The 23,779-nt window shown below is 46.1% G+C and overlaps 1 protein-coding gene across 3 annotated transcripts in view; it reads left to right on the forward strand.

Moving 5' to 3' along the window:
* Positions 1–20,687: 20,687 nt before the first annotated feature.
* Positions 20,688–23,779, forward strand: part of MYBPH (myosin binding protein H) — a 36,191-nt gene continuing 33,099 nt past the window's right edge. The window contains exon 1 of one of the 3 annotated variants that reach the window (XM_084853668.1): positions 20,688–21,297. In XM_084853668.1, the coding sequence (XP_084709794.1) occupies positions 21,090–21,297 (208 nt within the window). In that variant the 5' untranslated portion in view covers positions 20,688–21,089. The remainder of the gene's footprint in view (positions 21,298–23,779) is intronic. The other 2 variants (XM_084853669.1, XR_014790686.1) reach the window with 2 other exon arrangements.

The raw sequence follows: 23,779 nt of genomic DNA on the forward strand, positions 1-23,779 counted from the left end.
AAACTTAGAACATTGCTTTTGAAACCGCATCTGAGGGGGTGCAAGCGTCATGTACTGCATACGTCTATGATCTGGCCATGCAAGGGAAGAGTTGCTGATTGAAGGGGGGTGAGACTTTATTTATTTACAAGAGGCTGGAGGGGAATGGGCAGGCTCTGTTGGCTGGCTGGGGTCTTTGCAGGCCAGCCTATCCCCCTTAATGCTGTGGCCTCCAGTGGAAGCTGGTGACTCCGATTTCAGTGGGGTGGTGAATCTGTGGAAGCACCTTGGATAGCTCCTTTAGAGTTCTGACTGGTTCTAACCAAAACCTGGAGCAGATTCACCACCCCACTGACATAAGAGCCACCAGCCTCCACTGGTGGCTTCCCTTGAGTGAACAAGGCCTTGCAGTGCCTCCAGGCTAGGGATGGACGGATCTGTCCATTTGGGTTTCTCTTGGTTTCTCATTTTCCCAATCTTAAATTTGGTTCATCCCAAACATTGAGAATTTTTCAAACCTTAAGTTCAGTTTGTATCAAAGTCTTTAAAAAATTGCATAAACATTTGTACACATTTTTGTGAACATTTCTCCTAATACCTGCATTTTCATATGCTATGATGTCTAATGTACACATTTTTGCAAGCAATTTTACTAATATAATGCGTTTTAAACATTATTTTCTCGAATATATGCATTTTTTGTATGCATGTTTTATTGGAGAACTCCATTGCAAAATTTGGAGAAATGCGAATTTTGAAGGATAACTGTGTACTGGTTGTTATATTGGTCTGAAAGTGCAAAATTAGGTAAAGTCGTATTAAAATGTGAACTGAATGAATTTCTCCCCATCCCTACTCCAGACAGATGGTTCCTAGCTCTGTCAATTAAAAGGCATTATGCAGCTATTCCATCTTTCCCTCTTTAACTATTTTTTTTTCTGATAAGAAAAGGATGGAAGAAATAGTGGGGTAACATGGGGCCCACATGATGATGTCTTCAATTTGTAACCCTCCCATGTACAATTCTGTGAAAGAGGCAGGGCGATTGCACAATAAAAGCCTCGACTGGCTTGGAAGCACCAGGGGTTGCCAGTTTCCTCGCCCAGTCTTTTTCCCGGCTTGGTGAGGCAGTGCTGTTTCCAGGAATTTGAGATTCCTTGGGCAAGACAACCTCAAGTGAGTCTACTTTCTCACCACCATTGTCACCAGCTGCTACTGCTCCTCATCCTCTTTGCCATATCAAGTGCCACCATTTGCTTGCTTGACCAGCAGTGGGATGGTAGGCAGTGGTGTCTGCTACTCCACCTTCTCACCACCAGCATTGTTTGGGCCAGACACTTACATGGTTATTCCATATGCGAAACACTAGCACCTATTCGGTGTCTAACGGCCAAACTTGTCATTGTGCACACTTTTTTGTTACGTAAAGAGCAGCCCAGGGGAAACTTGAGCAGCCTCAGAACAACGGTGTGGGAAAGAGAAGTTTAATTCCTTCACTCTGTGCCACAATCCCAACAAAAATCAGCTCTCCAAAGCTGCTTTCTGCATTTCCCTCCCCATCCCTCAAGAGTCCTGAAGCGGCTCAGGTTTCCTCTCAGCTGCTATTTACATAACAAAAAATGTGCACATCAGTTGCATTCAAGCAATTAACAGGATGCCTAGTTTGGCTGAAATGCCAACTGCATGTGTTCAGTTGGCAGGTGTCAGGGTTGCCTCTGAGCACATAGAGTGGCAGAGCAGTTCAGATTCTGAGGAAGAGTTGCAAAACGTGGAGGAGGAACTTTCCCAGGCTTCAGAGGCACAGCTGGATGGAGAGGGGCCCCCTTCACACATCCCTGTGATAGATATCAAACAGGGGGAGGCGGGGGCAGGAGTACCTGAACTTTTAGACGCCAGGCGCAGATGCAGGGGCAAGAGGGAGATGGCAGGGGCAGAGTTTAGGCGGTCTGCCCGATTGGCTCAGCGTCAACAGCTGCGTCTAGAGGTGTCATGGGAGAGAGGGAGATCTTCCCCTCCCACCCCTTAAGTTAGGATAGTTTGCCACCTTTCCCCAAACGGTGGCCAACTTTCGTAGTTTCCCTTTGATCTCCTTGAAGGCTTTTTCTTTGTAGTCTGTGAGTCACTAGCAATTTGCATCTGTACAACCCATTAGGGTAAGTGGATTAAAGCTGTGGAATTGAAGCCTCTTGTCTTTGTTTGATTTGGCTTTCGGAGTTCTCAGTAGGGGCAAAGGGGATCCTGACAGCAGGTAAGCGTGCATGAAGTACACATTCATTAAATACCAGCAACTAAAAAAATGGTGTTGTACCCAGTGGTGTAGTGGTAATTTTTGAAATACAGGCACTCATCGTGACAATCCCCATAGCGGTGCTGCTGACACCCCAAAATGCGGACAGCTGTGTTAATCCATATCAACAAACAAACTTTTCTCATCTCCATCAGGAGCAGGTCTTTTATAAAGCTAATGGGTCTTAATTGCCCATTCAAGATGAAGCCACCCCCAAAATACTTTGCATTACAACAGGGATAACTCACAACAATATATTGTGTCAGGGAAAATCCATCTCCACCCAGCTCTTGTGAAGATTGCAGCTAATCACAGAAGGAACAGGGAAATCTGAGGTGGGGGATGGCAGATTTGCAAAACGTGGAGGAGGCAAACTATCCTAACTTAAGGGGTGGGAGGGGAAGATCTCCCTCTCTCCCATGACACCTCTAGACGCAGCTGTTGACGCTGAGCCAATCGGGCAGACCGCCTAAACTCTGCCCGTGCCATCTCCCTCTTGTCCCTGCATCTGCGCCTGGCGTCTAAAAGTTCAGGTACTCCTGCCCCCGCCCCCTCATCCCTGCTAATCAACAAGGCCTGGTGCTTTGACCCTGTGGGCCCTGGCTCCACTGGACCACCCGTTGTATCTGTTCATTAAGGATAGTTGGAGAGTGTGTTATGAATGGCTGCTGTTATGACCCATGGTGGGAGGAAGGTGGTGGCAGATCCTAGTATCCCTCAATGCCTTGCAATGTTCACAGTGACCTTGTGCAGTTCTGTGGCCCTCCCATTCATGTAGTTCTTTCTGAGCTGGAAGAAACAAGAGCGGCTACAAGAAATCATTTCTGCTTCCAAGGGTTCCTAATGGAATGGAAGGGCTGAGGAGGCTGTACAGGGCTCCTGCCTAGCTTTGTGAGGAGATAATGACTTAGGTTGAAAGCTTTCTTTGCAAATCAGTTTGGGACTCTCATTTGAGCCATTTAATAAATTCTGATAATCCCTAAGTATCTGTTGGCATTTGGAGCAGTAATTTACTGTGCACCTCACCACATGGAGTACTTTCCGAAAGGCCATGCTATGTTTGCTCTGGAGTTTGTGGAATCAGGTGTCAGTGTGTGTGTGTGTGTGTGTGTGTGCGGGTGGAGGTGCGTGTGTGTGTTTACTACTTTCTGTTTTCATGCTCTGGCTTTGCAGATCCTGACTGATCTGTGCACTTCACCAGTAACCTCATAAATCACACAATATCCTACAAACTAACACACAACTCAGAATCTTAGCCTTGCTGGAGAAGATGATGCTGTGAATGTCCCTTGAGGATGGAGCAAGACAGACGTGGGAACTTGAAATGCAGAACAAGTTCCTCGCTCTCCTCATCTACAGAGCAGAGCCTGATGGAGCTGGAGCACCAGACATGGTTATTAAACGAAACTCCCCTTTTGCAAACGTAACTGTCTCCAAAACTGCCTTCCAGGCTGTTGGTGCATTGAACTCAGTATCATCTATATCAGTGGTGGGCAGACTTCAGGCTCACAGGATCTAACTGTTTTTTTACTAGAACCCTAAGATCTATTTACCAGATCCAGGAACAAAAGATATACTCCTATAATTAAAGAATTATAAGCTTAGAAAGCTGTTTTCAGTACCAGAACTGAGCGTAGCTCACAGTTGTTCTACACAAAAATCCACTTCTGGTTCCCCAAGCTTTCCTCAATGCAGCAATATAATTTAGGGAAGGGGTGTGAAGTCGTTTTGTCTTTGCTATTGCTAATAATTGGGAATCAGAAATCCGTGCCAAGCGACTGCATATCACCCAGAGAACTATGAACTATGAGTAGGTCCAGCGGAGGTTTGCGGCTTCAGTGTCAATGGGGTGGTGAATCCGCTCTGGGTTTCAGTGAGACCCAGTCAGAACTCTAAAGGAGCTATCCAAGGTACTTTGCAACCCACTGACATTGGCACTGCCAACCTCCACTGGACTAACTGGACTAGCTTCTGCCCACCCTGATCTAGACTGACTTGCAGCAGCTCTCCAGGGTTTCAGACAGGAGTCTTTCCCATTCCCAGCTCTACCTGGAGATGCCAGGGATTGAACCTGGGCCCTTTTGCCTGCAAAGCTTGGGCTCTACCACTGAGCTACAGCCCTAGTTTCCACAAAGGAAACGCGTTTCTTTTCATAATGTTCAGTAACTCCGCTTGTGGTTACAGCTGACCGCTCTGCTGTCGGCAGAGCTGCAATGGCTTTCAGCACAGGGATGAAGAACCTGTGGCCCTCCAGATGTTGTTGGACTACATCATCCCTGACCATGGGTCATATGGGCTGGTGCTGATGGGAGTTGGAGTCCAGCAACATCTAGAGGCTCACGGGTTCTCTTCCCCTGCTTTAACAGGGTGACTGACAAGCAAAAATCCAGCACGTTAATCTTTTTTCATCAGCGCATCTGCGTGCTAGAAAAAGTTTCACCTGCTGGTTTCTGCATGACACGCCAGTGTTGAAGGCACAGGCGGCCTGCCAGAAACAAAGCTGGTAACCCTATTAACAGTAGGTTTATGACTGTTTACACACGTGTTTTGTGGGGGGTGGTTGAGTGTGGCTAAATCAATTTACTTGGTGAGATCCACTCACATTAATAATCTTAATCTGTGATTTCACTGCAAATAAGTGGTTAGATATATCAGGAAGACTCTGTAGGATTTGTCAGGTGAAAATAGCTATACTTGTTTTACTCCACCATAGTGGTGTGTCAGAGAGCAAGTGTTCAGTGAAACCTGGTGGCTGGTGAGTCCCACAGCAAAGAAACATCTATTTTGCCATTTGGATGTCACAATCCATTTGCCTTTCAGTGTGTTGTACAAACCAGACCTATCACAGAAATCCTATCAATATCAGGATTTCAAGTATCCATATATACTAGCAAAGCTTTTAGATTGAGAACAAAAGCAAGAATTATGCAAATGGTACTTGCAAAATAAAAATGGCTGGATGATTTGTCTCCAGTTATATTGTATATCTATTTGGTCCACATTATAATATTTAGAAATCTGTTCCTAGCATCCTGATTCTATGTTTTGCAGAAGGCAAGATAACTCATTACTGTCACCCCAGGGATACCGTTGAAAACAGCCCTCCTGCGGCAAGTGAACCCTGCCAAGCCTGTAATGTTTAGAAGTACTTAGAGTATGGACATCTGCCACCATGGTGTAAGCTTTCAATACCTCTCCAGTGCCCATGGGGACTTGTAATATTGTTACATGCTCCCTCCTTCCCCAGTGGCAAGATGTTCCAGGAGCAGCACTGTTGGAACTGGGTTGTTATTTTGGATGAGAGAGTACTGAAGAGTTATGGCATCTTTATCAGATTTGCTTTTATTTACAAATATACAAACAGAGCATAAATGGAGGCAATAGAGCATTTCTACAAGGCAGCAGATGTGCTACCCCAAATGTTGTCCTCAGAGACTCCCTAACCATCAGGATACTCCTCTCCTGCCTTAGCTCCCATTGCAACTGCCATCTTTGCATAGTCACCTACTATCAGTGGCATAGTGGTACATTTTGAAGTGGAGGCGCTCACCCAGACAGTCCCTATTGCCACAGCCCTAAGGAAAGCACAAACATTCAGCAGCTGATATGGAGTTGATCCATATCAATAAGCCAGTTCTAGCAACTTTCATCTCTACCAGGAGCTGGTCTGTTATAAAGCAACTGGGTCTGAATTGCCCAATCAAGGCCAGGCCACTCCAAAATACGTTGCTTCCCAATAGGGATAGCTCACAAATATATATTGTTGCTGGAAAAAATTCATCCCCCTCGCAGCTACGGTGAGGATTGCAGCTAAGCTCAGAGGGGGCAGGGAAGTCTGAGGGGGGTGGCAGATGACAGATGGAGGCCACGCATATTGTGTTTACCAAGGAGAAATAGTCAACCGAGCAGTGAACACGTGGACAAAATGATGACTGCTGTGAAAATATGAAGTGAAAAGCTCAGCTTTAAGTTTCCCCATGAGACACACTGTCTGGCTGGGAAACTAAGCAGCCTTTCGCAAGATCCTGCGGGGCCTCCCCGGCTGTGAAAATTAAAAGTAAACCTCTTCAAGGAAGGTGATCCCTGCCCCTCACCTACAGATAACTCAAAAAAAGGCTTTCAAGACCAGCCTGTCAGGCTATATAGCAGCCCTTGTTCCCCCGGGGATCCCAAAGATTTACAGGCTGGGTAATATTGGGAATCCCTTGCATTCCTGCGGTTCTCACCCTACAGGATTGCAAAGGTCTTTACAGGTTGTGAAGTGAAATTCATCCTTCACATTCCAGTCAGGACGCTTCTTGGCTGAGGCCTGGAGTGTTTATAGACTCCGTAATAACTGCCCTCAACTCACCATCTGTCCTCCTTAGCAGGATAGTCGATGAGCAGAAGCAACTGCATAATTCTTTCAATATCCCCTCCCCCCATCCCTGTCTGTTTACAATGGGCTCAGGTGGAGGATTCCAATGTACTGCTGGCCTAAGCTATTTGGGGTCCCTGAGGTGGAAAACCCAAATGGCCCCCGCCACAACCACAACCAGCACACAGCACTCCTGCACTACTGTTCATTCTGAGTGGCACTCGTACAGGAGAGCTTGCTGTGAATGTGCTCTATGGACTCAATGACATTTTACATGCTAACATGTGTCACTATAGCCTGATGACCCCCTTTGAAGAGGTGGAGAAATTTCTAGAGGATGGAGGGTGCTTCACCCCTTTTCAGCCCATCCTCTCCTGCCCTGCTCCAAATTGCCCCCCCCCGTAGCTCCCCCCCACCCTGGAATTTCAAATGCACGTTTGTCTTCCTAATGTGGCCATCTCTGGACCAGAGCTACAGGTGTCAGCCTGGCAGCCCCAAACTGGGGAGGGGGAGACAGTTACATTGTAGTACAATGTACTACGGTTGCAGCAAATGCCTCTTCAGCATCTGGCACTCATGCATCTTTCCATGAGGAAGGTGTGCAAGTTCCCCCTTTGCATAAAATGGCAGAAGTGAGTCACTCGTGCTGTTTCTTTCACTGCTTTGTGCAATGGAAGAAAGAGCCCTGGGAAGGACTGAATCACTGGAAGGGACTCAATGGATTGTCTAGTCCAGCCTTCTGCAACCTGGGTTCCAAAAGATGTTTTGTACTATGAGGTATGGTCAGGTATGATGGGAATGCTAGTCCAAAACATTCAGAAGGACCCAGTGTGGGGAGGGCTGATCCAGTCCATACCTGTACAGATGGCCACCTGTATGGTTATCCTCCCCTCCCGCACAAAACCCCCCACAACATACCAGGGAATGGAGGCATTATGATCTTTGAAGGTAGCTCATGTTGTTCCTCAGAAGCATTGTTTGGAGACTTTTCCTTGTGGGTAAATCTAGCTCATGAGATAATAATTTATTTATTTAGCTCCTTATTGCTTTTTCTTTTTTTTAATCTCACACTTCCTCAAAAGAGTTCAGAGTGGCAAACATGGCTTGCCTGCCTGCTTGTATCCTCAGAACAACCATCTGAGGTACATTAGGCTGGGAGAGTTTGGATGCTTCCAGACAGAGGGCTCTTGGCACTACTGCTCAGAAGGCATTGTGCAGCTATTCCATCTTTCCTTTCTTAATAGATTTTCTGTGGTAAGAAAAAAAAAGATGGCAGAAGTGGGGGGAGAAACAGGAGAATCATGAGTAGAAGACAACAGTGTCTGGAGTGGACCCCCTATAAAATTCCAGGAATGAGGCAGGGTGATGATGTGATAAAAGCTTCATCTGGAAGCACCCAGTGATGGGCATAAAATCACCTAGTAAGCTATATTGTTCAGCGGGGAACTACCCAGTCTACACCCAACATTCTAGCCACTATACCACAGTTTCTTTTGTGGGGATCCACCAAGACACATCCCCTCAGTAGCTTTCATTATAGAGGATGTAGCTCCATTCCAAAGATCTCTGGCTACAACTGAGTCTTGTCCTGAGAACTACCTCTCCCGTTATCCTCCTCTATTATTGTGTTAGACTTCTGTCATTGTTCTGATTTCTTGAAATTTTCATGCCAAGTCAAGAACAAGTCCTTGGTTTTGTTATTGGTGGTGGAGGTGGAGAGGGTGTAGAAATTTCCTCAGTCTGGAAATGCTCTCTTTCCCTTCAGAATTGTCAGCCAGGAATTATTCTAGATATCTTTAAGATATACATATTGAGAGCTATCTGAATGGAAAACAAAATGGAGGGGAAATATTGGATATTTGCTTGAGGGAAATTGCGTATGATGGAAACATTGTTAGATCTATTTTTTTGTGTTGGCTTTTTGTAGGTCATAGTTAAACCAGTGAAGAATATGTTTGCTTCTTTTAAAATGTATTCTAGTGTTTTTCTGTTTTAAGGAGTTTTCAATATTCTTTTTCATATCACCAGATGTAGAACTTACAGACAGAAAGACAATTTCTGTATTATACTTAATGATGTGCCAGCCGTGTCGTGTGAACCAGGTCATTCTTTCAATGCCCTGTAGGGTTGCACCTCCCCAGTTTAGAGCTGGACTAGTGACGAGAGTGGATTTCCTGCACTGGCATGGACTAGACAACCTTTGAGATTCCATCCCACTTTATGATTCTAGAGGTGTGGTATCTCCTTGTCCTTATCTCCCACTTCATGGTAAGCAAAGACTATTTTTGTGGAAATGATGGCACTGCCTCTCTCATCAGTGCCTTGCTGACTGACCTCAGATGACAGCTAGCATCCTTTTTGTTCATCCACATTCTGAAACGGGAGATCAGAAATAGGACGAGGATTTACATTTACCTCTTTTTATAAACAGAAAGTGATGTCCTCAGTCAGTCAGTGTATCCTACCTCTGACACAGGAGATAGGAATACAATTTGACTTGTTTTGCAGGTCATACGTCTGGCTCAAAACCCCCACAAAGTTTGGTTGCCTAGCAGCACTTCCATGCGTCAGAGCCTTATTACAGCTCCCAGCTGTTGTCTCAGATAGTGCGGTCCATAGGAGTGAGGTAGCCTATGTAAGGGTGGATGGATGCTGGGAATCTCCAATATACTGTTGTCTCCAAGATTACATCCTCCACACTTGAAGGCTCTTGCTGGGTAATTTTGAAGTAGATGCAGTTTTCAGAGCACGCTTCTTAGAAACATGATCCTAAGAGATTTTTTTCACTTATCCTTTCCCCAAACACACACACACACACACGTATAGGGATTGCGAAGTGTGTGTATCCCTACCATATGGAAGGCTCATAAATGTCTCCTCCTCCTCCTCCCAACGCTGATGCAGACATAGCAACATAGGAAGCTGCCTTATACTTGGTCCTTCTAGCCCAGTATTGTTGACATTGACTGGCAGCAGGTCTCCAGGGTTTCAGGCAGGAATTTTTTTCTAATCTTACCTGGAGATGCCAAGGATTGAACCTGGGACCTTCTGCATGCAAAGCAGGTGCTCTGCCACTGAGCTATGGCCCTTCTCCATACACATGGCTACTTAATTTCTGGCCATGTGTGCAGTAGCGGGAGTGATGGGATCAGACATCCAAATCTTCCCTACAATATGGCTCTACGCATTACCCTACTAAAAATGCTCACATTCATGGGAAAGTTAACATATAAAGCTATCCTGATTTTCAGGCATGTCATGCATGTAAATTCAAGATATTTTTTCTATTTCAGTGAACAAATCTTGATGTTTCAGCATCTGGAATTTTGAAAATTCCAACCCACCCAAGAAACTGGGAAAGGTCAGTGTTCAAGGGAGAGACAGTGTAGTAGACTAGGCTTCAGACGCATCTTTCCTCTGGGCATTTGAAGGGGCAACTACGGTCAAGGCAAAGACCAATTTACCCTAAAGGCCTAATTGAAGATATTCACATTGAGTTTACAATTGCTATAACTGAATTGTTTAAAATTTTATTTGCACATGTGCTGACACACTATTCAGATGTTCTGGATCCAAGTTAAACATGTTATCCAGAGCATGGTCAGATACGAATTAATATTGGAACTCAAAATAATCCTTTTAGGAATGAATGACCAAAAACACCCAAAGCACATCATCATGATTTCTCATTTATTGACAACCGCTAAGTTAATTACAGCAAAGAACTGGCAATTGGCACAATTAACAAAATTACAGCATGGTCCTATCCACTGAATTCAATAGGACTTAATCCCAGGTGCGTATAAGGTTGCAGCCAGAGGGAGCAATCCTAAATCCCCTAGAGGTTAATAATTTCATGATGAATCAATTTTGTTAGATAAATACATTTCTCTTGTGGTTTTTAGGTTAGATATAATATCACTACTAATTGTTTTTTTTATCGTGAAGTATTATGAATTCATTTGGAGAACATTATATATATATACACATATATTTATATTAGACTTATTGTATTCATATGTCCATGGATAGATAGATAGATAGATAGATAGATAGATAGATAGATAGATACATAGACAGACACACACACACACACACACACACTAAAATGAATTGTTTCAAATTATTTGAACTTTGTCCTTGGAATCAGTGCAGATTCCAGGTTTTTGAGGGCCCTTGGGCAAGACACCCTTAATGGCCGCCCTCCCTCAGTGAGTCTACCTTCTCCCTGGCATTGTCACCAGCTGCTCTTGCTTCTCATCCTCTTTCTCCTCATTGCTCCCACTTGGTTGCTTGATAGGCAGAGAGCCAAGGAACAAGTAGGCAGTGGCATCTACTGTTCCGCCTCCTCACCACCGCCATTGTCTGGGCCAGAGCAAGAGGCAGGAGAACGAGCAGGTTGCAATGGTGAAGTGGAGGGACAAGTCTAGGGGGTTCTTGTCATTGGGCCCCTGCTTGTGTGTGGGCCCTCAGCAGGTGCCCAACCATGCCTACCCTTGATGCTGGCCCTGCTTTGAATGTTCCACATGTAGCAATAAAAATGTTTTGAATTTAAAAATATCAGATTGGTTTCAATGTTCCTAACAGAATGTACACATGTGGATTAACAGGAGGACAGAGGCAGCCCGTGAGTTTCAACGCTTCTTGCTGCCTGGGCGGGTTTAAAGGAACAAACAATTTACTGGTAAGGCTGGGACTTTACAGGTCTCTTTTCCATTGTTTTTTCAGTAGGTGTTGAGTTTCCTTACTAAAACTGCTTTCAGATCTACACTAGGGAAATTCAGCTCCACGGGAAATTCCAGCCTTTGCTGAAGCACAGTTCTGATCAGCACAACTGTAACTGAAACTGATATCCTGTTGTATCATGTTCCAGCACAACCATAGAACAGATAGGGGACAAATATATGCAAGAAAGGTTTAGGTTGCAATCCTGCACACACATACCTGAGAGTAAGCCCCATTGAAGTCAGTGGGGTTTACTTCTGAGTAGACATGTATAGGATAGCCCTGTTCTGCTAGAAAATCAGGCTGTGTCATAGAATATTAAAGCAGGAAGTGACCTCAGAGTAGGGGTGAACGAAAGTCACTTACCTTTTCTCACAGCTTTTTCGCGGGGGGGGAGCGCTTCGCTGCTCCCCCCGCGAAGTTCAGGCCGGGGGGGGAGGCTTCCCGCCTCGCCTGGCCGAAATTCAGGCCGGGGAGGAGGCTTCCCGCCTCGCCCGGCCGCGAACACGAAAGTAAAAAAAAAAAAAAAAAAAAGTCCCCTGATAGGCTACGTGACGATTCACGTAGCCTATCACGGCTAGATCTGGAAAGTCAGCCGTGATAGGCTACGTGAATCGTCACGTAGCCTATCATGGGTGACTTAAAAAAAAAAAAAAAAAAGCGCGTACGCGAATGGCGGCCCCCATAGGGAGCCGCCATTCGCGTTCCTTATTTAGTTGCTGTAGTCTACGTCAATGTTTACGTAGACTACGGCGAAAATAAGGGCAACGCAAATAGCATTGCCCTTATTTTCGCCGTAGTCTATGTAAACATTAACGTAGACTACAGCGACCAAATAAGGAACGGGAATGGCGGCTCCCTATGGGGGCCGCCATTATCCGTACACACTTTTTTTTTTTTTTTTAAAGTCACCCGTGATAGGCTACGTGACGATTCACGTAGCCTATCACGGCTGACTTTGCAAATCTTGCCGTGATAGGCTACGTGAATTGTCACGTAGCCTATCAGGGGATGTTGTTTTTTTTTTCTTTCATTGCAATGGCGGGGGCGGCAGCCGGTCGAAAGACCGGCTGCCGCTCCCGCCCCGCTCGAACACCGGACGAACCGCCAGCTGGACCCGCCGCCGGGAGGGACATTCAGGGAAGGTAAGTCCCGTCCCGGGGGGGGGCGGGGGGCGTGGGGGGCGGAGGATTTCTCCCCGAAACTTGTTCGGGGGGCCGAACAAGTTGGCGCTCGGCCCCCCGAAGTTTCGGGGAGAAATTCTCCGCCATCCCTACCTCAGAGGTCATCTTGTCAAATCCCTGCTCTATGAAGGATGCAACTACACCATCCCTAAGAAATGGCTGTCCAGGTTCTGGGTAAATATCTGTAGTGAATGAGATATTTCAGGTGACTCAGACTGAACCACCCAAACAATCCAAGTCACGTTTTTAATTTAAAAAGATAAATATCTTCTCACTCTGTAATATATTCCTTGAACTGAAGTACAATATTTGTTTTGATTTTCTTGAAGTTTGTCCTTTGTGGGATCTCATATTTGTATTCCCAATTGTTGATCCCTGCATCCCTTCAGCAGCTGTTAAACAGTTCACACAAGACATCCATCACATAGCAAGAAACTTGTCCAAGCAGCCATTGACTTTTCATTTTCTCCCTACAGGTAAATCTGTTAATGGTAAGTACCATTTCCCTCTCTCATTTCCTCATGAATTTTCGTATTATGTCTGACATATCCCATATAATAGATTTTTACATGTCAGTCATCAGGGTAAATTGGATTCTCAACAGAAATTATTTTCCAGAGAAGACTATTTAACTTGTAGCAACTATATACCATCATGTCCTATGCTCAACACATCCAACATTTTGAATTAACAGGTTTTATACTAAGTGTAGATCCTTACCCTTCTCCCACAGAAGCTGACAATTCTGTTTGTGCCATCATTAAATATAATCTATCTGGCCCAAGTTGCAGTTGGAAAATATAGGTATGCTGTATCTCCTGTCTGTCTGCTAGAAGGAGATAACAAAATAACCATCTGACTGCAAAATCATATGCATATCTATGCAGAAGTAAGTCCCACTCAGTACAGTGAGGCTTACTTCCCGATAAGCATGTATAGCAGGGGTGTGAAATTGGGAGGGGTCCGGGGGCTGCTTTCCACCCCCCAGTGCTTTCCCCACAGCTGATATGGCAATGGTCAAACTTTTTGGCATTTTGCTGCTGAAATTCAGCTGCAAACTGCTACGGAGCCTCGGAAAGGCCAAATTTAGCTTATTTTCAGCAATTTTTTTTTCCTGCTGCCATGCTGTTGAATTTGGTGATACCGGCCACTGCACTGGGGGGGGGGGGACATGCAGTCCACATGCCACGTTTTGCTCATCCCTGGTATATAAAACTGCAGCCTGAGATGTGGAGTTAAGCAACCTGGGCATGAGCAAAGTTTACCTTCAACTCTGTTAGAAAATTATGAAAAGTAAATGGTAGGCACATGGTATTAATACAAATACTAATACAGAGTTTTATTAGGATAGGTTTTGCTTTTGTATAATATTTATTTACAATTTATAAGCCCCTCTAAAAGGGTTCTCAAGGCAGCAAACAACAACAACAGCATACAATAATTGTTGCAATACAAAGGATCAATCAATCAAAATAAACATGAAGAGCAGTGTATGTGAAATTACTCAAAAGTGGTTTCTATCCAGAGAACACCACAAAATGATGTGATCTGCTATACAGCTATAAGTATATTAAATCAAGCAAATTTTAATGACTGTATAGTCGTATTTGTTACTATATGAACGTCCTGTAAGAACTGCTTTCTGCGATTTGTAAACTTAAATTTTGTGGCAATATTTTCTAGTAAATCTGTTCCTATATCTCAAAGTAGGTGTTGGCAGCACAGGAGAAAAATCAAGAAGCAGACCTAGTAGTACTTCCATGAATACTACTGGGATAGTGAGTTATATAACAGTGGTCCTTGTGAACATTTTTGTTTCAAAGAATACCATTTACCATTTAACTGCAACCATCTCCATAATTCAGTCAGATTCAGGAGAGTAATCTCATTGAACTAAACGAGAATCAGTTGGCTTAAGGCCTACTGTTTCAGCTGAACTGCACTTTGAGTTACATTGTTAATAAGATGTATAAAAAAGTATATTCCCCAAATGCTGAGAACAGACCAGAATGTACTGTCTTACTACCGCAATGATCTTCTAAATGATGGACCCTGTCATATTGCCCGAGCTCACACCTGCCATCATTGTTCACAAGTGAGGTAAGTATGCAATTGTGTTTCATAGGCATAATGAGAAGTTTCTCGGTTTATGAGTCCACCTGCTGGGTACTGAAGAGAATGTGACTCAGCCTGCTCTGAACGAATGACATGACGACACCAAGTCTGGAAATGCTGCTTCTCTAAGGCTGGAGACATATGAAGCAACGCTTGAAGGCGGCCTTGTATTAAGCAGCATTTGCAGTCAAGATTAATGAACTTTCCTTGTGATCTTTCCAATTTTGTATCATTCTTTGTCATTAATGGGGGCAGAGAGGGAGAGAAGAGAATGCACAAAAAACCACAAGGGATGAGAGTTCAAGCAGAAAGAAGGCCTGAGGAGGATTGTGTGTACCAATTTGCAAGTGACCTTCGATTCTTCGAAGGTGACATGTCTTGCGGAACTCTGATGCTTAAAAATAGCATGGCTTGGTAAAGAATGGTTTATGGGTGATGTTTCACCTTTGCAGACTAAAGAGAAAAGTTATTCAAAGTTTGTTGAGCTCTGTTTCATGTATTTTCTCCAACGTCCAGCACAGTAACACATTCTCACACATCTTCTTGAAGAAAATATCACAACAGGTGAGGCATGACATCCCATATATTAACAGTGGCTTGTGCAGTGATTTCATGGCCAACGCAAAACGTAAGCAGTGGATTTCAAACTGTGTTCTAGGCAGTGGAGGCTGGTGGCTCCAATGTCAGTGGGGCGGTGCATCTGCTCTGGGTTTCAGTCAGAACCAATGAGAATTCTACAGGAGTTATCCAAGGTGCAAAGAGATGCATTGAGAGGGAAGCCTTCATGAAAGACAGGTTGCTGACCACTACTCTTGGTCGCCCACGTGATCCTCCCCTGCCATGTACAGTCACGCTGCAGGGAGTGTTGGATCTGTTATAAGGTATGTTCTATGTCTGTGTGAGGCAAGAGTGAGGCCTGACAGGCCCACTAGTCAATGGCATGCATGAACTGACTGTGCACCCTAGAACAACCACAGGGTTTCCATGGCAGACAAGCCAGTGTGGGAAAGGGTCCCTCCAGAAAATAGAACATTTGAAAACCACTGCATTAGAGTAAACTTCAGTGATTGGGTTGATAATAAGAACCTGCAATTTATTTCAGATTTTGGGGGGTAACAGTGCTGCACTATGGTATGAGAACCCTGCTGGCTCCTGTATTTTGACAACATAGCACATTTCTCTTGCTCTAATCTCGAGCCGCTCAGGTCAGACTATAAAGATGTGCTACATGACTCACAGGAATCTCATGTTTGTTCACAGTGAGATATTTAGCCTTGATGCCTGAAGACATTTAATACCTGCTTCCCTATGACACACACAAAATGGCTGACTTGACTATTTGGACCTTTATCGGCTTATATTAACATGCACATCCAAATTAAATTTAAAATGATGAATAATCATTGAGCCTGATCTGAAATGTATTTAAGAAAATAACAACTTAACAACATGAAGTTTTATCCCTTCAGAGAAGCCAGGCTTGAACCCTTTGACATTTAAGATCTCCATCAACTGCTTTCGCAAGCTACAGCAAAGTCGCTGGCTGTTTCTTAACTGAGTCACTGGAGATGAACATACATCAAATCAAATGAAACACCTGTTTGGGCATTAAAAAGAATTACGACATATGCCCAGGAAATTAAGCACTGATTCAATTAAGCATGTCCAGGAAATTATGTATGGGGGTGTCCATACACTGTGAGCTTCCTAGGAAAATCAGTATCCAGGTTAACATAAATGGTTCCTTGTTTCTCAGTCTGTCAGGAACAACATTTGGCAACATGGTCAGAAGAACCATCTTGTTCAGCCCATCAATGTGGGACAGTTCAGTACCAATACAACTCCATAAGGTATGCAGACTATTGGCATTTTTTCAGCCATTTGGCTCCTATGGCCCAGCAAAGTCCAAATACCACACAGGGCAACTGTGCAAAATCAGTGGTGCAAACATGCCCTAATAGTGGGCTGTTTGCTAAACCTTTTTCCACACTTATATCTGACAGCATTAAAGAGAAGAAGTAACATATGGGCGCAATCCCATGCATATTCAGACAGAAAAAGGTCCTGCAGCTTCCAGCATTCCCCAGCCTGCTGTACTGGCTTAAGGGCACAATCCTATGGAGATAGCCATCAGCCTCTGAACTCGGAGGCTGGTGACTATCCAATGCTGGGCAGCCAGAGCATGGAAGCAATCCATGCTCCGACCACCCTGCATTTTTGGCTAGACAGGTGATTTCACCTGTCTAGCTGGGGAGTTTTGGAGCAGGAAGGGGCGGGGGCTGTGTGGTGCATAGGAAGCTGTGTAATGCAGCTTCCACAGTCTCTACCCCTCCCTGCCCCCGGGACCATCCCCTTTTTGCTGCCTCCACGGTCTCTTTCCGAGCACAGAGACGTAGCCGGCATGGAGAGAACCGTGCCGGCTACAAGGGAGTGGGGAAGGAGAGTGCGGTTTCTGGGAACCAAGGCCAGAATCCTGGCTCTGACCTCAGTTCCTAGAAACCAAATAATCCTATGGTCCTCTAGACTCTAGTGGGCCATAGGATTGCTCCCTAAATGATTGTACTAGTATGCTGCCACCACTTCCACCAGCAAGAGAGGCTCAGTACTGGATCCTCACATATGATGCAGCTAGACTCCTAATTCTGGTATTATAGTAATAAAAATCTCCTACTCTCCTAATAAACTTTATACACTTTCAGACATGTCAAGCCATCATACACTTTAGGAAACATATCTTATTATTATTCCTGTTTGCTAAAATACTCTCCAACTTCAGTAGGCTGAGAGTTCTTCCAAGCCTCCTTCCATTTGGCAAAAAGGTGAATAGGTCTGTTTACAATTTCATTATGCTTTGTATATTATGTATTTATGGTAGCTATATTGATTATTATTAAGTATAGATTTCATGCTACTTTTATTCCACAAAAGATTATGCCACAATAAATGCGTTATTCTTTAAAGATGCCACAATTCTCTTGTTTTTCTTGCAACAGACTAACAAAGCTATTCCTCTGGAATGTATATTTTCATTCTTTAAAGAAATTTGCGGCTCTTTAAATTTTGACGTATTTTGTCTTGGCTGTTTCTTCTTCTTTTTAATAATTATTTTTACTGAGTTTTAATTGCATGTTTTCAATGTAATTAAGGAGTATATTTTAATTGGCTGTTTTCCAATGAAAAGCTCATCCCATAATAAACTGATTGCTGTGGCTTTGGAGGTGCAATCTGGTCCCTGCGTCATGTGGCCCCGCACTAACCCCACCCCCCGCATTGGTCTATACCAGAGGTGGGGAACTTTTGGCCCTCCAGATGTTTAGGGCTACAACTCCCATAATCCCTTAGCATTGGCCATGCTGGCTAGGGCTTCAGGGAGTTGAAGTCCAAAACAACTGCAGGGCTAAAGGTCCCCCACCCCAGTCTATACGGAGAGGATGTGGAATCATGGGGTTAGCATGGGTGCACCAGTAAAAAGACAAACCAACTTCTACCTAACACAATACATCTTTGGGAGGTGAGTGGGTATTGCTTGCTTCATTTCTAGTCTAATTTTCAGCCACCTTGAGCCATTTTCTTGGTGGGGTACAAATCAAATCAATACATTAATCAATAAATAATGTAAAAATGCTGAATTGAAAAATGCAGGGCTTGATTTTTCTTTATAAAGAGAGAGGAAGATACAGGGTTCAAGCTTATGTGGGTGTTATGCACCTTAAGGTGCAGTCCTGTGGATGTTTAGACAGAAAAAAGTCCTAAAACTCCCAGCACCTGGAGAATACTGGAAGTTGTGGGACTTTTTCTGGGGATGTCTACACCAGCCTAAAATCCTGCATTTAAAACGGGGCTTTCCACTTCCGTTGTAAATGCAGGATCACAACTGATTCCCTTTACACGGGCTTCCTTCTCCGTAGATAGCTGTTCCCATAGCGTTATGTTTCCGTGAAGAGGCATTTCACTCGCTCCAGGTTCAGCGATACTTGCTCCTGGGCTCCTGCCCCTTTCCCTCCCCTTGCACATTAGTAGTGGATGGGCACTGACACGCGGACAGCCCCCCCCCCATCTACCTGGGCCCCGCCGCCCTCTTCCATGCTTTTGGCCAGTCCCTACTGCTCAGCCCGTCTGCTGCTCCTCTGCTCTGCCGCCCCCCCTTGCTGCCGTTCTGCTGCTCTCCTACTCCGCCACTCTGTTTTGAAAAGGCAGGCTGAAAATGGAGAGGAGCCAAAATGGCTCAGGCACTGGAAGGCTGAACGCCCATCAGACCTTCGTCACCACCTTCGCCATCATGACTTCGCCCCCAACAACCACACTCAGCACTTCATTCATGCTAGGGGAGAAATCCACGGGGAGGACATGGCGCTCCATTTGCGCATATCTGGAAAAATGCCCCATTCTTTCTGTTTGAGGAAAACACGGGATAGGTGGGAGGAAATAGTGGAATAATGACTGGATAACGAGGACGTCATGTAATGGACCCGCACAATTCAGTGAGTAAGCAACCAAGAACGTGCAATAAACTTGAGGTGTAGAGATCCCATCTGTCTAAACATGCATAGGATTGCACCCTTAATCCCCCAAATCAGAAGTATAGGGGCTCCCTGTGTTTACACGTGGATGGGGAAAATTTTTATTTATTTATTATTTATTAAATTTATTAATCGCCCATCTGACTGGTCACCCAGCCACTCTGGGCGATGTACAACCCACCATAAAACAATTTAAAACAATAAAATTTTACCATAATTTTTTTTTTTTAAATACCCTAACCCACCCCAAATGCCTGCCTGAACAACCACGTTTTTAATGCACGACGGAAGCTCATTAAAGAGGGGGCATGATGGAGTTCCCTAGGGAGGGAGTTCCACAGAGTGGGGGCCACCACAGAGAAGGCCCTCTCTTTCGTCCCCACCAGTCTAGCTGTCCTGGCTGATGGGACAGAGAGAAGGCCATCCGAGGCTGATCTTGTTAAGCGGCCTGTCTGGTGTTGCTGGAGGCGCTCCTTAAGATAGGCTGGGCCGGAACCATATAGGGTTTTAGAGGTCAAAACCAACACCTTGAATTTGGCCTGGAAAACAACTGGTAACCAGTGCAACTCCTTCAGCACTGGAGTGATGTGATCTCGCCGGCGGCTGTCTTTAATCAGGCGAGCCGCCGCGTTCTGTACCAGCTGCAGTTTCCGAACCGTCTTCAAGGGTAACCCCACGTAGAGCGCATTACAGTAGTCTAAACGAGAGGAGACCAGGGCATGTACTACCGATGGGAGCAGATGGTCGGGAAGGAAGGGGCGCAGCCGCCATATCAGATGGAGTTGATACAGCGCTGTCCGGCTCACAGCTGACACCTGAGCCTCCATGGACAGCTGGGAGTCCAAAATGACCCCCAGGCTGCGGACCTGGTCTTTCAAGGGTAGCCGTACCCCATTCAACACCAGGTCAACATCCCCCAGCCTCCTCTTGTCTCCCACCAAAAGTACCTCGGCCTTGTCAGGGTTCAGCTTCAGCTTATTCCTCCCCATCCAGCCACTCACCGTCTCCAGACATTTGGACAGGGATTCTACGGCCAACCTTGGTGAAGATTTGAATGAGAGGTAGAGCTGCGTGTCATCCGCATATTGATGACACTGCACCCCAAACCTCCTGATGATAGCCCCCAGCGGCTTCACATAGATGTTAAATAGCATCGGGGAGAGGATGGAACCCTGTGGCACCCCACAAGTAAGTGGCGACGGGTCCAAAACCTCCTCTCCCAGTGCTACCCTCTGGTACCTGCCGGAGAGGAAGGACCGGAACCACCGCAATACAGTGTCTCCAATGCCCAACCCCTCCAGGCGGTCCAGGAGGATACCGTGGTCAACGGTATCAAAAGCCGCTGAGAGGTCGAGGAGAACAAGGAAGGAGCAGTCTGAAAAAAACAAGAAAAAACAGTCTGCACATGCTCGGAGGCATTAGTTACCTGCTTCAGGGCTGCGGCCCGTCATTTAAAACAAAACAAAGCTGTTAAATCTTCGCAGGCCTTGCTAAAGCCTGGCTCACGTTAAGCCCCGCTTTGGTTACAGATATATCGCTCTGTTTACTGAGCAATGTAGGAAACTGCCCGAGGGCTGGTCCCGCGGTGTCCCGCAGTCCGCGGCGACTCCCGAGGAGGTGCTGAACTTGCAGCTTGCAGCTGCTGGACGGCTATTCCTGGCGCCCCCGCCCCCCGCCCAGACAGGTGGGCCTACGCGGAGAGGGGAGGAGGGGGCGGGCGGGGGGTGACCGAGGGACCTATAAACCCCCTCGCCTTTGCCGCGGACAGCAGAAAGAAGGAATCCCAGCCGAGCGGAGCTCAGGGAAAGGGCGACCCCCGAGGTTGCATCCGCTGGAGTTGATACCCGCGCGCGCAGCACCTCCACCGGACGCCACACCGCCCACCACCCCGGTGCAGAGAGCGGAGTCCCCAGCCTCGACCGATGTCCGACCAAGAGGCGGCACCAGAGGCGGCCGCGCTAGAGGCCGCCCCGTCTGAAGCCCCGCCGGCTCCAGCAGAACCTGCCCCTGCTCCCGAGCCGGACGTAGCAGCACCAGCCGCCGCCGCCGCGCCGGAGCCGGCCCCGACTCCCCCCGTGGCACAGAGCGACCCTCTCGCAGCCCCAGCTTCGAAGAAGAAGCCCGAAGAAGGTGAGGGCGACAGAGGCAGGGGGTGGAACGAGGCGGGGAACACGGCGCAGTGGCACGTGGAGAGTGCCGCGCGGCGTGGCTTGGCGCGGGTAGGCCCGGGAGGGCTTTTCCTCGCCCTACGTTTGATAAGGGGTTCTCCCCCATGACTTCCAAAGCGTCTTGGAGCTTCCTGGAGGAGAAGGCTATCAATGGCTACTAGTCCTGATGGCTGTATGCTACGGCCAGTATCAGAGGCAGTATGCCTATGCACACTAGTTGCTGGGGAACATGGGTGGGAGGGTGCTGCTGCACTTGTGTCCTGCTTGTGGGTTCCTGGTCGACAGCTGGGTGGCCGCTGTGTGAACAGAATGCTGGACTAGATGGACCCTTGGTCTGATCCAGCATGGCTCTTGTGTTCTAGTTCGGGCAGGTTGCCCACATTTTCTGAAAGGGCAATGAAAGTGGTTTGGGTGAAGTGTTGGTATCTGTGGTGTAGCGACACACATTTCTTTTTTGCACCGCTTTTGCCTCTGGTCAAAGATGGGTCTTTGTGACAAAGCCTCTTATCGTGGGTGAAAGTGGATGAGCCTACCCACCATGATCAATAAACTTCTATGAAACACCCACCCCATCTCTGGGGAAAAGAAAACCCACACACAATTGTCTGTCTTCAGCCTCAGGTATTGGTGTCTCTGTGCCATGAGGGCTGTTAATAAGGTGTGTGCAGGGTGTGATTTCATCTTGCCTAAAGGAGGTGGTGATAAAAATAAACACCCTCCTCAAACCGCACTGTATTAGATAATTTCTGGCCTGTCTCTCATATTCCATTTTGGGGCAAGGTGCTGGAGTGTGTGGTGATGTCTCAGCTCCAGGGATTTCTGGATGAGACAGATTATCTAGATCCATTTCAATCTGGCTTCAGGCCTGATTATGGGACAGAGACTGCTTTGGTCACCTTGGTGCACAATCTATGCCAGGAACTGGACAGGAGAAGTGTGTCCCTGTTAGTTCTGCTGGGCCTTTTGGTCTTTTGATACCATCGACTGTGGTATCCTGAGGTGTCTGCCTGAGGTGGGACTTCGAGGCACTGTTACATGGTGGCTCTGGTCTTTCTAGCAGGGTCGATCTCAAAAGGTGGTGCTGGGGAATTCCTGTTCAGTGCCGTGGTCATTGACCTGTGGTGTCCCACAGGGTTCCATTTTATCCCCCAAGCTATTTAACATAGACATGAAACCACTGAGAGTTTTGTCTGGAGTTCTGGGGTTTGGTGCCACCAGTACACCGTTGACACCCAATTCTATCCCTCCATTCCATGTAAATCCAGAGGAACTGTTCTTGTTCTAAATTGGTGCCCGATGGTGGTAACTGACTGGATGAGGGCAAACAAATTTAAGCTTAATCCAAACAAAATGGAGGTGCTCCTGGTTAGTAAAAAAAACAGATCGCGGGATTCAGCCTGTGCTGGATGGGGTTGTTGTTCAGTCGTTAAGTTGTGTCCAACTCTTCATGACCCCATGGACCATAGCATGCCAGGCCTTCCTGTCCTCCGCTCTCTCCCGGAGCATGCTCAAGTTCAAATTCATTGCATCGGTGATCCTATCTAGCCATCTCATCCTCTGCCGTCCACTTTTCCTTTTGCCTTCAATCTTTCCCAGCATCAGGGTCTTTTCCAGGGAGTTTTCGCATTAGGTGGCCAAAATATTTGAGCTTCAGCTTCAGTATCTGTCCTTCCAATGAGCACTCAGGGTTGATTGCCTTTAGGATGGACTGATTTGACCTCCTTGCAGTCCAGGGGACTCGTAAGAGTCTTCTCCAGCACCACAGTTCGAAAGCATCAATTCCTTGGCGCTCAGCCTTCCTTATAGACCAGCTCTCACAGCCAAACATTACTACTGGGAGAACCATAGCTTTGATTATACGAACCTTTGTCGGCAAGGTGATGTCTCTGCTTCTTACTATGCTGTCTAGGTTTGCCATAGCTTTCCTCCCAAGGAGCAAGCGTCTTTTAATTTCATGGCTACAGTTATCGTCTGCAGTGATCTTGGAGCCCAAGAAAATAAAATCTGTCACTGCTTCCATTTCTTCCCCTTCTATATGCCAGGAAGTGATGGGGACAGATGCCATGATCTTAGTTTTTTTAATGTTGAGTTTCAAACCAGCTTTTGCACTCTCCTCTTTCACCCTCAACAAGAGGCTCTTTAGATCCTCTTCGCTTTCTGCCATTAAGGTGGTTTCGTCTGCATATCTGAGGTTGTTGATAATTCTCCTGGCAATCTTAATTCCGACCTGTGATTCATCCAACCCGGCATTTCTCATGATGTACTCTGTATATAAATTAAATAAGCAGGGCGACAATATACAGCCTTGTCGTACTCCTTTCCCAATTTGGAACCAATCAGTTGTTCCATGTCCGGTTCTTACTGTTGCTTCTTGACCCTCATACAGGTTTCTTAGGAGACAGGTAAGGTGGTCTGGTACTCCCATCTCTTTCAGAATTTGCCAG

Source organism: Heloderma suspectum, chromosome 4 (genome assembly GCF_057233095.1).
Source record: "Heloderma suspectum isolate Gila_16-S chromosome 4, 16-S_ref, whole genome shotgun sequence".
In the NCBI taxonomy this organism is placed as follows: Eukaryota; Metazoa; Chordata; class Lepidosauria; order Squamata; family Helodermatidae; genus Heloderma; species Heloderma suspectum.